General features: G+C 34.9%; 1 protein-coding gene across 5 annotated transcripts in view; it reads right to left on the reverse strand.

Annotated features, from left to right (window-relative positions):
- Positions 1-4,257: 4,257 nt before the first annotated feature.
- Positions 4,258-15,974, reverse strand: part of LOC145674318 (sister chromatid cohesion protein PDS5 homolog B-B-like) — a 271,993-nt gene continuing 260,276 nt past the window's right edge. For all 5 annotated transcript variants that reach the window (XM_081744213.1, XM_081744214.1, XM_081744217.1 and 2 more), the window contains one exon: positions 4,258-4,550. In XM_081744213.1, the coding sequence (XP_081600339.1) occupies positions 4,515-4,550 (36 nt within the window). In that variant the 3' untranslated portion in view covers positions 4,258-4,514. The remainder of the gene's footprint in view (positions 4,551-15,974) is intronic.

Consider the following 15,974-nt stretch of genomic DNA (forward strand, 5'->3'; position numbering starts at 1 on the left):
TTAGTTTATATATAAAGCAAAACCACTACATCTCCGTTTTCTTATCCACTCTATTATATATATATATATATATATATATATATATATATATATATATATATATATATATATATATACAACTTAGGATGACATCACTTTAATCTTGTACACATCATCAGACAGTCTCTGTATTTGTCATACAAATTATAGTGGAAGCAAGAAATTGGAGTAAGATTATCTGTTATCCTAGCGAGTTAATGTCATACACTATCTAGAAAAATATAAAATAAAATTTGTGGAAAATTCTGAAACACACACATTAATCTCCTTGCAGAAGAAATTCTCCACTAACTTAGGTTAAAGATACAAATCATACTGCACTGAGACGAAATCTTAACAGCGTTATGATCCACAAAACATGTAAACTATTGTACACTTCTCCAAACTATAATTGCATGCCCGAATTTTTCTAAGTCCCTTAAAATTGCCAAGTTTGGCAACAACGCATTCTGCGTGAGAGATGAGGAAGGAATGGAAAAAGAAACACGACCTATGAACACAGCTCACAGTTTGCTGTTTGAAATTCTCAGTTCTTCTCTTGTTACTTCTAATAACGATACTTCTAGTACAAAACAATACCTTAGCATTAATGCAGCAATTTTTTTTTCTTTTTTAAAAAAGAACAAACACAACTTCTGAACGAAAAACAAAGATCGTTATAAAAACAAGGGTAGTTAAGGAGTTCGTTATCTATCAATGCAACTGAAGGAGCGTTCTGTAGTTGTTCCGATAGCCATGCGTGTTAAGTAGTCTACTTTTGTGTTGATTCAATACTTTTTAAGCTGGTTCGAACCTCACTCGATGCATTTTTTTTTTCAGTCATTCTTGCCGTACATGTTTATAGTATATGTATTACACGGAGGTGATGGACAACTTTCTAATTTATCCAAAAATAAGTGTAAATGCGTAGAACCTTTCCTATATATATCCCAATGTGAGTCCCCCTTAGTGCAAATAACTTCTTGCATCGATCCATAAAATTTTCGAAAACCTGTAAATAAATCCGGAGATCTAGTGTTCGGGAAATCAGTATCAGATCTAATACCTCCTTCATCACTACCAGAACGCAATTCGTATTATTATTATTCTTAATGTCTTTGGCGTAGGAGACTTGGCTTCGATTGCCGACTTGGGTTCATGTGATTCGGGGTCTACGTTAAGCTGTACGTTCACTTCTCATATAGCCTCGCTGCTGAAAGGGGCGCTAAACTCAAAATCAAATATATTATTATTATTATTATACGCATCTTTGGCATGGAAGACCCGGGTTCGATTGCCGGCGGGTGCTCATGTGTTTCGGGACCTACGTTAAGCTGTAGGTTTACTTATTATATAGCCTCAATGCTGAAAAGGGCGCTAAACTCAAAATCTATTATTATTATTATTATACGTATCTTTGTTGTGGGAGACTCGGGTCCGATTCCCGGCGGGAGTTCATATGGTTCGGGGCCTACGTTAAGTTGTAGGTTTCCTTCTCATATAACCTCACTGCTGAAAAGGACGCTAAACTCAAAATCTATTATTATTGTTGTTATTATTATTAGTAGTAGTATTAGTATTATTATTAATAATAATAATATAAGTACGAAATATAAAAAAGGTTTTAGGGTAATAAATTTGGTGAGAGATTTTTTTTTTCTTCCCAGTATGGACTTTGTTGTTGTCTTGGTGTATCAGAACCATTTTAGATAGGTTTCCACGACGATCTCACATATTTTTTTCACTTAAAAGTCTTAATAGTTCTCAATAGTATCACCGCTTACTTGAATCAATTGCATCGCACAAGAATGCACTTAGTTACATAATACCTTGGCCATCACCTTACTTCGAACATTCTATTCTCACTTAGTATTTTAGAGAGGAGATGAGGTGTGTTCTCTACTGTTTTCAAATCGGTTTTGTCTCGGGTTCAAAATAGTGGATGTAAGCCATACATTGAATTATGATATTTTTTAAAAAAACTGGCTGTATCCTCTTTTTAAAGATAAATGATGTGCTCAAAAGTGAAATCTCTTTCACTTTTCCTGAGTTGAGGCCACAGTTGGACACTATTTAGTATATCTTAGATCCTGCGCAGGGCGATGTTTCAACTTCGAGGAGAAACGTACACCTAGAAAAAACACTGAACTCGCTGCCAACTGTGTTCAGCATTCAGATTTGGGAACCTGCCTCGTCAATATTTTCCTCATGCTCTGCCACATTTGTATCTTCAAGACTTCATCAGAGGATGTTGTAACTTCTGATACAAAATGCCTATAATTTCTATAGCATACCAAAGGTTTTGATTTTGCAAAACTGTCATGGATAACATCAAAGTTTTCTGGGTCAGTATTATTGAAGGTGCACTGCAGCGAAGTTAATTAAAAAATACTTTTGACCTTTTAGAAATCTGCAACGCAAAATATCACAGTAGCATTAGAAGTTGCACGGTTCCTCAACAATTGACACATATCTAGTTGGTTTTTTGGGGTGATATCCGTCTAGTAGAGGTACCCAATAAAAGCTCGGGAATGCGCACCACTTGTACATGATGGCATGTTGAGGTAAATATCTACTTCATTGTCAAATGCACCAGAAATTGAAGGTCCATCCTTCCATTCCATTAATTTATTCTTCTTGGTAGGTGGCTCCAAACCGTGTTTGCTTGAGCTACTATCCTTAGCAAGGGAATCAAAGAAGCCAACAACAGATGACTCTGACGAAATGAGACGACGTACTTCTGTGTGGACAGATAATTCCTCATCTACAGACATTGCTCGGAGATGACGGTAGTTGGGGCTGAAGGTCTCCACTTTATGATCCATACTAATGTCGACCTTCTCATTGCGAAACTGTTCCAACCGAACCTTAAGCTGCGACATATCATTGGAATCAACTTCACTGTTAACTTTGCAAAGTTCGTTTAGTCTTTCAAACAAAGCCGGTATCAAATGCATTGTTAGTTTTCTTTGCTTCTAGTGCTTTGGTGATATCCTAGAAATCTTCTAAGTAATTTCTTTCATTAAGGACTCATCAAGACAATCTAAGCACTGATCTTCTTTGTGCTCTTCTAGTATCCGCCGGATGTCGACGACCCGCGAATCCACAGATTTCAACATGGTAGTTTAGGGTTCCATCTTACCTCAGTGTCTTGGTTAATAGTGTGTGGCAGCCGGGTTACCAATCCAGACCTTTTGAGATATGTAACTACCTTACTAACGCAATCAAAAACGTTTTTTTACTGATGGCAGCTAATCTCGGAGGAATTTATATTGAAAAGTGTTACGCAAAATAGTAGTAATGGTAGAAATAGTGTCAGTGATAGTATTTTTCATGGTGGTTTAGTAGTAGTAGTATTAGTACCAGCAGTAGTAGTGTTAATAATAGCAGTAATAATAGTAGTAGTAGCAGTAATACTAGCAGCAGTAGTATTAATAATAATAGTAATTGTAGAAGTAGTAATAGTAATAGTAGTCGTAGTGTTAGTAACAGTAGTAATAGTAGCAGTAGTATTAATAGTACACGTAGTGGTAGTATTAGTATTCGTACTGTTTTCGTATTACTAGTAATAGCAGTAATGGTATTCACTGTCATATTAGTATAGTAATGAGTAGTAGTAGTAGTAGTAATAGTAGCAGTGGCAGCAATGGTGGAGTTAGCACTGGTACTCGTAATAGCAATAGTAGTATTAGCAGTGTGGCAGTTTTACCTATCTTCTGTGTTACTCGTAACGCACTAATGAGTGTAGTATAAGACTTTTACGTCCATGAGCTGTATTATATGATAAACATGACTGGACAGAGCAAGCACAGATAAAAAATAGACAGACAGAATAAGGATATAGAAAGCAAACCTTGGGTAACCTTTCACACAATTTTCCCCATTTTCCATTGAATATTGAAGGATTAACTTGAATTATCAGACTTGGTTGTTATCAGGCCGGTTACGTGCCGGGTCGAGCCGAGCCAGGCACAGAATACAGATCCAGCCGGGCGGATAGTTATATGGATAGTATTGAAAAAAAAATACCATTGTTCTCTCCTTCCCAAATACTAAACTTCTGAAATCACTGAACCCTAAAAAATCGAAGAAAAACACGAATGCCCATATCTGGTATTCTGATTGTAGTAACAGAGTATAATAGTCAGAGCCTGCTTCGTTACAATGGTAACTTCACTATTTTTAAACAACACACATTTTACAGCCTAAAATAAACGAAAACATACACATATTTAATTAACGTAAAACAATTTACTGCCATTGTAGATAAAGTTTTTTTGAGTCTACAAGCAATTTTAAAAATGTGTTTACAAAACATAATTTTACAAATATTAACATATCATAATGAACTTTTTAAAAAATAAAACTAGTTTATTTTTAAAGCTATATTTAAAAGAAAAAAAAATGTTCTCTCCTTGCTTCAGGCAAAGAAACGCAGACCAGAAAGGCTACGCTAGACCGAGGCAGAAATAGGGCTTACTGTCGATTAGTTGCTCTTAGTTTCCCTCTTCGGATTCCGACAAATCGCTAACCTATAAATCAAAATAAACCGTTAGTATCTTATATATGAGAGCATGAAAAGTAACCAAAACAAATTTTTATCATAGAGTGATACAGTAACATAATATGCTGCTTGTGCTATGGTAATCGCCAATTATTAGCGTACTTACGCATATTTATCACACAAACCTTGTTACGACTACATTAAGCAAAAAATTTTGGTTATTAAGTTCCGAATTATATTAAAGTGATATTGATACTGCCAAGTTTATACTTCAAACAGACAAAAGTGAAAAAAACAGGAAAAGTAATTTTGCGAATAAAAGCATGATTGCTAAATACAAGGCACGCGGCAGCAAACAAGGTGCCTTATCATGTGAAAAAATAAACTGCTACCAACAACACAAGAAATTACCACTATTCGTATCTAAATACTGTAAGCTATTCTGTTATTCATAGGGAACAATTATTCAAGAATCCTTCGTGAAAAACTTGCGGCTGAATTATTGTATTACTAATATACTACTGGAACTCAAGAAACCAGGTCCAGTGGAATAATACGGAAGAATTCGTGAAATCTGTCAAGAAATGCCTACTCTATTACTTATTGATGATCATTATCTATAGCTAAGTATCAATTGTATTACAAAAATAACCAGAATTTCCTCGTAGGTACATGCCTTCGGCGCAGGAGACCTGTGTTTTTTTCCGGTGGGAATTAGTACAATTAGAATACCACACTAAGCTATACCACCACGTCTCACATAGCCTCAGTGCTGAACGGGACGCTAAACTGCAAACAAAACAACCAAAGAAACCAACTTCTCAAAACTTTCATGTTCTACCAAGATTTTATTATATGTATATGTAAGTCGTAAAATATTAAGCCTGTTGGAGCTGTCTTCAGAATCCTTAGGTTAGACGGATCTCAAAGGATTGGCTTTTCCGTCCCGTAGAAGTCACGCCGATGGTAATATCTTATACTGAAAACTAACAGATGGGCTGAAAGCATTTACACGTCATTACGTTTACCGAATTTACGTACAAAATATTTTTACAGCAGAATGTGATGTTTAAGGATAATTAATAATCCTCAAGAAACAACAGACGTACAAAACGTTTGAACGCCCCAAATGAAATTTTTAGTTTAACGTCCCACGTTATGCCCTTTAGCCTAAAGGAGACGGATGATTAATGAAAGTGAATGACCATAAAATAATTGGGGGAATGTGAATGTTGGAGGAACGGGACAACCCCGAGAAAACACGCAAAAGTATTTAACTATTACCAAGTTACGTAATGACATTACGAAGCACTGGGTTCATACGTTGTCATAGAAGGATGTCAAATTGTTCACTCTAGCATAATAAACAATAGTTACGCAATAAATTAATTGGGGTTTCAAAACTTTATTATTATTATTATTTCAAAATAAGTTTTTTCTGACTCAAGACCTCGGCAATTCCTGCTTTACCATCTCACTACTTCATATTCGAAAATTTGGAAGAAATAAAGAAACAAAATAACAGGTAGCAACATATTATTTACATTTTTTTTTTTTTGTAATAAATTTCTTGACAATGTTAAAAAGGTTAGTCTTCGTGAAATATTAGCGCATTCGCAAGAGAAAATTATCCATTTTTCTTACTCTGTACCACACAAATGTTACCATAGCTCTGATATATACTGTGGCACAAAATATTGATGAATACTAACAATTAGGACTCGGAATTTAAAAAGTTCATATGCCCAATGGAAATTGATATTTTAAAGGTTAGTGCATATTATAAAGGTATTCGCATATTTCTGTATATATTAGAATTTGCGAATTCACTAACAGTAGTACTACCACTATATAACCTATTATCGTGATATAATGAACGTAGGAAGAGATGCAAGACTGTCCTCTACTGCTGAAAAACCAAAGATGGGGCAAATAAACGATGATTTTTTTTTTTACGAACTGTCATAAACCAGTTACAAAAGATGCATTAGGAAAATTCTAAACTACACTATACTACATAACCAAAGAGAAAATAAATAATAATAATAAAAAAACGAAACTTAATGACTACTACAATCACATCGTCAAGCATTCTAAAATATTACAAATCAGTGTTAAAAACAGCTCCAGAAACTTGTATTTACAAGATTAAGCATAAAATACTAAATATCAATTCTTTCCGCCATTACATGAATTGAAAATAATAAAGTAAAACACGAACATTTCCTGAAAAAGACTACATGAGCTGACATAAATTAAAGAGGCATTTCCGGTTGACGTGGAAAGTTTAAATTTAGCATGATTGTAGCTTTCCGAGACTAACTGACAGAAAAATTGCCAAAAATGAATATTTTTAATTTTTAGGGGCTCTAAAGGGGAGATGAAGAAATTCCCATGTTATTTAAATGGGCGTTTTCTTGGAATATAAAATCTTATCTTTTAGATAGTTGAAATAGAAAAAAAAAATGAAATTTGGTAGAATTGTGAATCTAAGAGGTGCGAGGCCGAGGCTGAGTAAACGTGGGGGTCAGAAGGCGAGGCCCCCAGCTGTGCCAAATTCAGAAAATGTAATTAAAGAGCAAATGCACAAAATTCACTCTTGATGCAAAGGATGATACCTACGAGATGCGAGGCCGTAGGCCGAGCAAATGTGGGGGTCTGGAGGCGGAGCCCCCAGCTAGTCAAAAGCTAGTCTATATATTAAAATGCTAGGCTTATATGTTTGTCTCCAATCTTTTCGAAAATAAAATCTCGAAAACCACAAGTACTAGAAATGTTCCGTTTTCACTGGTCGATTCCAAATTTTGTGTAGATTGTCGAGTTCCAACTGAATATATATATATATAAACATGGCTGTTATTTCTTTATTAGGTTTCTTAGGGGTACACTGGAAGTGTTGAAATTTTAAAAATGTAAAGCAATCATATCCTATGAGTTATACATTCCAAGATTACGTGTTTGCATATAGGGGCTGTATAACTCACAGGCTTTGTTTCATGGCCAAATTATGATTTAAAAAAAACTATGAATAACCATTTCTCCAGTCTAAGATGCATCTTTATTGTTTGGAGTGTGTTGCCCAATGAACACCATATATCACTGACATTATAGTTGTGTGTGTAATGTATTTGCTTATTACATACTGCATGCAAGAAAAAAGAAAACACTGATCATACTTGAATTAGAAACTTCAACCGGAAGCAGGCTCAAATCTTGCAAATGGTGCGAGATATTAAAAATAATAACCCAAAAAATCTTTCCTTTATGGTACTCTTTGCCGATTTCTATCAAGACATCTTTCACTTGTGTCTGTAAAGGGACATGTACAGTTGTTGTGAGGAATGACAAGGAGATTCATTCTCATATGTGAATGACGCGCTGTTATAGAGAGCGCAGGTTCAGCTAGTTTATATATTAAAATGCTAGTCTATATATATATATATATGTTTGTCACCAATCCTTTCGACAATGAGATCTCGAAGACCACACCTGCTAGAAACGTGCTGTTTTCGCTGGTGGATTCCAAATTTTGTGTAGATTGTCCAGTTCTCATTCAAATTTTCAAAAACCGTGCCGTTATTGTTCAATTCAATATTTTAGGGGCCATTTTGAGCCCATAAGATTAACGTTGTTGCAGTCCGAAACTACGGTGTTAGGCAACCAGTAGAGAAGTTACGTTTGGCGGGTTGACGAACATTGCAAGCGCTTTGCTTAAATCAGAATGGCAAAACCTATTGCATGCTGGCAACTTCAAGGTCTCAAGAGACGCAGTTAGGCGTACTTGGACGGGTATGGATTTATTAGAAAAAAAAAAATTCCACTTGACATCGTGTTACTTCTACAAATTTGCTACAAACTCACTCCAACATCTATACATAGCAATTCACTTCCTTTGTGAGTCTTCTATCCTTTACTTGTGTGAGTAAGGAGATTCATGGTCATAACAGTACGATGCGCTGAGTAGACAGCGCAGGTTCAGCTAGTAATATTAAATTAAAATGAATTGGCAGTACGGCCCTACTACTAGTAGATTATCAGTAGAGTAGGAACCTTCGGGTCAGAATATACGTGCTGATTCTGTTTCGCATAATTCCATACAGTCATAATTTGCCAAAGGACGTCTGCCCATATAATCAGTCTTCAAGTTCATACAGAAGGGCAACTAGCTAGGACGAATTAACGCTTTCTCCTTTCTTCCGAACACGAAGTTTCCCAGCTTTCCATGAAAGTCAACAAAGGGATATTTTGACATTTATTTCCTATATTCGGCACCAGGTGTACATATTCACCTGTGTTAAACTTACGAAGGTATACTTTGGTTTTATGTTAACTATTAGAATCGTAAATGTAGACCTGCGAAGGGGAACTGGATAAGACAACAAGTGAAGAAACAGAAAAGAATATGAATACAAGTTGAGAAGATGAACCTTATAAGAAAATTAAGATGAACTTCAACCCACAGACCAAAGACCAATGAACTAAAATATAAAGAAGATCCATAACTGAAGCTGGAGATAAAGTGAAAATATGGAAGAAATATTTAGGAAAGTTATATGAAAGGGACAAGCAATAAGAAGAATTAGAAAACATGGAGAAACTAGAAGAGATGGTAACAGCAAACTTCAGATCCGAGTGCGACGAAGTATTACAAGGCCTAAACCATGGAAGCTTCAGGTGTAGATGAGACACCAGCAGAAATCTTACAAAGTGAGAGACAGGAAGTTCAGGAGAAATTGTATAAATTAATTAACAACGTTTATGGAGAAAGGCAGGTTTCTAGAGATTTCCAGACGAGCAAGATAGTGGCAATACCGGCAACAGTACGTAGTGGGAAATGCGAGAATCACAGAACGATAAGCTTGGTTACGCATGTTTCAAAAAGTCATTAACAATCTGATAATGTGGCATTACTCATTTCTCCCAAAATCAATCACAAAAGGTAGCTTACTCTTTAGAGTGAATTTTTTCGAACTTCTCAAAAACGTTTAAGTCAATTGCGTTCACATTTCTTAAATAAAAATTCTATTAATGACCTCATAATACACAATATTTCGTATCTCATGAAACAATCAATAAGGGGTAGTTCAGTCTTGGGGGTGTTTCCTTTGGGATATTTTTTCACAAACGACAGACGATTTTCTTTATATTTCGTGAATAAATATTCCATTAATAACCTATAATGTTGCGTAATTAAATTATGAAAATATTCAAAACCAGGGTTGTTTGATTTAAATCAAATTGATTTAAGTCATGATTTAAATCACATGATTTTTTAAAAAAATCAATGATTTAAATCAAATTTATTTTTCTTTAAACTGAAACAAAATGTAGTACTTTTGAGCACTCTGAAACTCTAACCCAATTTAAATCTAAAATTTGTATCTTAATTCGTACTGTGTAGCGGCAGTGATGTCAGTTAATAGGATATTCAGAAGGAATGTTCTTAATAGATTACTTGGTTTATATGTAGTGATGAAAGTTAGTTTATGATTCAAGTAAGATACATACTGACCTATTAAGATCAGATTTCCGTACTTCTTAGAATGTTATATTACTGATCATTAAATAATGTGACGAATTATAATCACTAATCGTGTTTGTTCCCTTATTAATAGATAGCTGTCAGACAATACCATATAAGTAAGGTATCTAAAATTAACATTAGCCAACCTCGTCATTGCTGTTCCATTTATTTAGTTCGTAGCTCATATATTTTAAGATCAGGTAGGATGCAAGTTTAAACCATGTTTTTTTTTAAAATTAAAATTCCTGGGCCAAGAATTTTTACAATGTAGGATTCATTGTAAATGGCAATGAATAATTTGGAATTTAATACTCACAATTTTCAGTTCAGAATTTTACATATCATGTTTGCTAATCTATATGTATATCACATACCTTTTTTTTTTTTTTTTTTTTTACCAGAACTGCAAAATTATTAATAAATTATTAATAAGAACATTGAAAAATATATTTTTAAGAAATGGCATTTTTGACTACAAGCTGTTCGTTTATGGCAGCGTCTACGTCCTGTGCTAAACTACTTTCTACTAACTACTAAACTACTTACCACGTATTATGTTGATCATACTCAGTGTAGATAACTTGAAATTATTTATGTATGTATATAAAAAAAACACACATATTTTATCTCTCTCTCTCTCTCTCTCTCTCTATATATATATATATATATATATATATATATATATATATATATATATATATATGTATATGAGGCGTGTTTTTTAACTAAGGTCCGTTTTGTTGTAGACACTAGTAGTTCGCGCGCATACCGCAACAAGCGTGTGCGTCGTGTACCGGCATGGCTCGGGAACAACTGTGCTCAGTTTCAGCTCTGTAGCTGACCTGTACGGTTGTGTTCTGTGCTTTCACAACGTTTAAGACTATCAAGTCGCCCGCCGCGTGTGAGGTTCGCTCAGTGATGCGTTTTTTTTTTCAGCAAGAAACCTGTCTGCTGCAGAAATTCATCGACAGATTTACGAAGTGTACGGTGATACTGTTATGAGTGCAAGCAAAGTGCGTAAGTGGGTACGAGAATTCAAAAATAGTCGTGACAACGTCTATAATAAGAACCGCTCCGGTCACCCTTCTTCGATTACAGACGATTTGGTGGCTTCAGGTGAGGCGAGGGTTCGTGAGAACAGGCGCTTCACAATAACAGGTTTCTCAAACGAATTTCCTCACGTGTCGAGATCAGTGCTTTACAAAATTGTTTCTGAACACCTAAAGTTTAGGAAACTGTGCTCCCGTTGGGTCCCGAAACTCCTGACAGAGAACCACAAAAACCAAAGATTTGAGTGTGCGATGAAGTTCTTGACTCGTTATCACGAAGAAGGTGACGGCTTCTTGAGTCAGATCGTAACTGGAGACAAAACATGGGTTTCGCATATCACGCCCGAATCGAAGCAACAGAGCATGGAATGGAGACACACACACTCGCCTGTAAATGTGAACGCCAAACAGACTCTGTCCCAGCGCAAAATCATGGTGGCGGTGTTTTGGGATAGGCATGGTGTTTTGTTGGTCGACTTCATGCAACGAGGAACCACTATCAATGCAGAAGCATACTGCCAAACCCTGAGAAAGCTACGCAGAGCGATTCAAAACAAACGACGAGGCATGCTGACAAAGGGCATTGTCCTTCTCCATGACAATGCAAGACCTCACACTGCAGGTCAGCCCCGCGATTTGTTGGACAGTTTGGGCTGGGAAGTTTCAGACCACCCATCATACAGTCCTGATCTTGCGCCGAGCGATTACCATCTGTTCCTTGACCTCAAACAACACCTCAGCGGCAACCGTTACAATGATGATGACGATGGGAAAACGGCAGTGAACTCTTGGTTACCGGAGCAGGCGGCAAGTTTTTATGAAGAGGGTATTTTGAAATTGGTTGAGAAGTGTGATAAGTGTTTGAACAAACTTGGCAACTATGTCGAAAAATAGAGTAAAGTATGTACTTTCTGAAAATACATTTACGTTTTTGAAATAACCTTTCGTTGTGTACTTATGTTCAAACGGACCTTACTTAAAAACACGCCTCGTATATATATACCTTGAATACATTTACAGTTTTTAAGCGAAAGATAGTGATGTGTATCAAATTAAAATTACATATTTGCCTATACAATACATCTAGCGATTATTCCTCTTCCGTAGGTAAATGTAAGTGCGTACACGAAATATGAACACATGGTATTATTTAAAACGACACTGATTAACATTATATAAAAAGACTAGCAGAACCTGCGCTCTCTATACAGCGCATCATTCACATATAAGAATGAATCTCCTTGTCATTCCTCACAACAACTGTACATGTCCCTTTACAGACACAAGTGAAAGACATCTTGATAAAAATCGGTAAAGGGTACCATAAAGGATTTTTTTTTTTAATATCTCGCACCATTTGCAAGATTTGAGCCTACTTCCGGTTCGAGTTTCTAATTCATGTATGATCAGTGTTTTCTTTTTTCTTGCATGCAGTATGTTATAAGCAAATACATTATACACACAATCATAATGTCAGAGATATATGGTGTTCATTGGGCAACACACTCCAAACAATAAAGATGCGTCTTAGACTGGAGAAATAGTTATCCTTCATTTCTTATCACAATTTGGCCATGAAACAAACGCCTGTGAGTTATACAGCCCCTATATGCAAACACGTGATGTTGGAATGTATAACTCACAGAATATGATTGCTTTATTTTTTTAAAATTTCAACACTTCCAGTGTACTCCTAAGGAACGTAATAAAGAAATAACGGCCATGTTTTCTATTTTTTGATATTCAATTGGTACTGGACAATCTACACAAAATTTGGAATCGACCAGTAAAAACGGAACGTTTCTAGTACTTGTGGTTTTCGAGATTTCATTTTCGAAAGGATTGGAGACAAACATATACGCCTAGCATTTTAATATATAGACTAGCTGGGGGCTCCGCCACCAGTCCCCCGCGTTTGCTCGGCCTACGGCCTCGCATCTCTTAGATCCACAATTCTACCAAATTTCAAGTTTTTTTTTTTCCTATTTCAACTATCTAAAAGATAAGATTTTATATCCCAAGAAAACGCTCATTTAAATAACATGAGAATTTCTTCATCCCCCCTTTAGACCCATTAAAAACTAAAAATATTCACTTTTAGCAATTTTCCTGTAGGTTAGGCCCGGAAGGCTAAAATCATGCGAAATTTCATCATTCTAATCCTGCCGGAAGTGCCTAAACATTCTGGGGTGTACAAAATGTACCATATAAATAACATGGGAAAGATTTTTCAGTTCCCTATAAAACCACTCTACAGTTGGAATTTTTTACTTTTAGCGATTTACTTAGTTAACGCTAAGGAAAACGTATAAGCATACAGAATTTCAATTTTTTATTCCAATTCGAAGTACCTAAAATAGATTATAGCTCAAAAAAGAAAAAAAAGGACCATTTAAATAACGTGCGGAATTTTTCATCGCCCCTTTACACCCCCTAAACATTAAAAATATTCACTTTTAGCAATTTTCCTGTCGGTTAGTCTCGGAAAGCTACAATGACGCTAAATTTCAACTTCCACGTCAACCGGAAGTACCCCTTTAATTTATGTCAGCTCATGTAGTTTTATATATAGCTAAGATATTTATTACGATATAGTAAAAATAGATGAGTGTAAAAAATTATTCATTTTATAAACAAAAATATAAAATAGGCTATATACTCATTTTGCAGTGCAATGCAAATTTTTCTATACGAGCATATTTAAATTCTTTTCTGATTAAGTTGCTTAAAAAGAAAAACTAACTTAGAGGCTTTATCGGTGCTTAAACAATTTCGTATTTTAGATTGTATAAAATCAAAGTACCACCACAAGCTTCTGCAAATTTCAAAGCTAAATCGTTTCCTTCGGCAGGTAATTTGAATTTTCGCTGTTTCGGATTGAGAAGGTAAGCCAAGAAATAGGAAGGTGTTAATGCTTCCGTATACCTATTTTCATATTTATTTTCTATTTCTTCGTCTTGGAGTGCGTCTTTTAACTCTTCATGAAGACACTTCCATATTTCTATAGCGTCAGATATTGTTGTTTCATTTCTTTGAATTCTGTCCAATGCAACAGACATCGGCTTGAGAGTTTGGACCACGTGTCCTACATTTCTTTTAATATTTACATTTTTCGCTTTCTATTGTATCGTTTTGTCTATTTTTGATCGATTCTTCACATACATTAAACAAAACTGGCCAATGTTTAATGTCACTCTCGTCACCCCCAGAATCTTCCATTAGTTCTTCTGCTTTGCACACTTATAAATGTTTCTTCAACTGGATGACAAGATATTTCATTTCTGAGCCACATACTTTACACTTTGCATGAAATCCTTTCTCGTTTGCAGTTGAAATTCGGATCAATAATAATAATAATAATAATAATAATAATAATAATAATAATAATAATAATAATAATAATAATAATAATAATAATAATAATAATAATAATAAACCAATGTCTTTCTTTCGTTTAATCATTAGGATTTGAACTCCTGAGATCAAGGTGACCACCCACTGTTACAAGTTACGAGAACAGTGATGTACTGCTCCCGACTAATTGTCAGGTATGAGAAACACCTTTCAGAAAACACACCATAAATATGAGGAAACCCCCAATTTTGCTTTTGTAGCCTAACTAAAAGAAACTGGGAAACCGCCATAACTTATCAAAAACGAAATAACAAAAATGAACATTTATATTTTACTGCTTTTCTTTAAAAAAAATCAAGTACTAGTGATTTAAATTTTAAAAAATCGATTTAAATTTTTAAAAAATCAACAAAAATGATTTTTTTGAAAAAAAAATCGTGATTTTTTAAACCCTGTTGAAAACTAGGATTTTGTTCGTATTTTTTCAATAACAAATGTTTCAGTTGTAACTGCAAGATAACGTGGTTTAGTTTACGAAATTTGTGATCGAGAAAGTTTAGTGCATTATCCCGTACTTTCTATTTAACAAGTACTTCCGTTTTCACTAAAAAGGTACTCCCTCTTAGATGCGGGAGTTTCGGAAAACGCTAGGACATATGTTGAATTATTTTTAATCTGTAATTTATTTCCAAGTTTCATCTCCCTAACTTGAGAGACTTACGAGATACTACATTTTTGACATAAATTTTAAACCACTTTTTTCTCTTTAAACTCTCGTCCTCCCCCTCAGAATACGCATAAAAAATTCTAAACAGCCTATGGTATCTTCCCTACAATTACGTAGAAGTATGCGAAACCAATGGAGTAGATGCGGGATTCGTTTTTATATATTTACCAGCATCAACAACCCGCTTCGCTGAGTTAAATTAAGAAAAAATAGTAATATGTTCCGTTAGTCACTCACTTTTTACTAATACTAAAGCTCTTTCTGATATCGGACATTTTCTATCATTTTCATATTTCTCTCCCCTTCCCCAAGTTACGGGGCTGAATTTGGACGTAAAGGGGATCGGAAGTGTCACTGTACAATTCAGCAACCTCGAAAACTATAGATTCGACACTAATATCGGTCATTTTCGATCATTTTTAAATGTCTTCCCCCCTTTCCTAGGTTGCACCTCAAACTGATATAATGAGAATCATCCCAGGCCCGAACTTCATATATGTAGAAAATTTGATCAAGATCGGTCGGGCGATTAAAGACATTAAGAGTCACAAACATAGTCACTTTCAATTTTATAATATAGATTCGTTCCACGACTTTTTTTTTTTATTAATAACATCAACAAAAAAACTACATCAGAATTCACTTAACCTGATAGTATGGAACTCCTGCTGGTTTCATCAGTCCCTAAAGGTATATAATATATTCACTGTTTTTTTTTTTCGCAAATTATGTGCATTTTCCGATTGATTTATTATTTTTATTTATTTATTTATTTCAAACTTGTAAAGGACGTCTGGA

The sequence above is a fragment of the Thermobia domestica genome, chromosome 17, assembly GCF_964235325.1.
Source record: "Thermobia domestica chromosome 17, izTheDome1.hap1.1, whole genome shotgun sequence".
Classification (NCBI taxonomy): Eukaryota; Metazoa; Arthropoda; class Insecta; order Zygentoma; family Lepismatidae; genus Thermobia; species Thermobia domestica.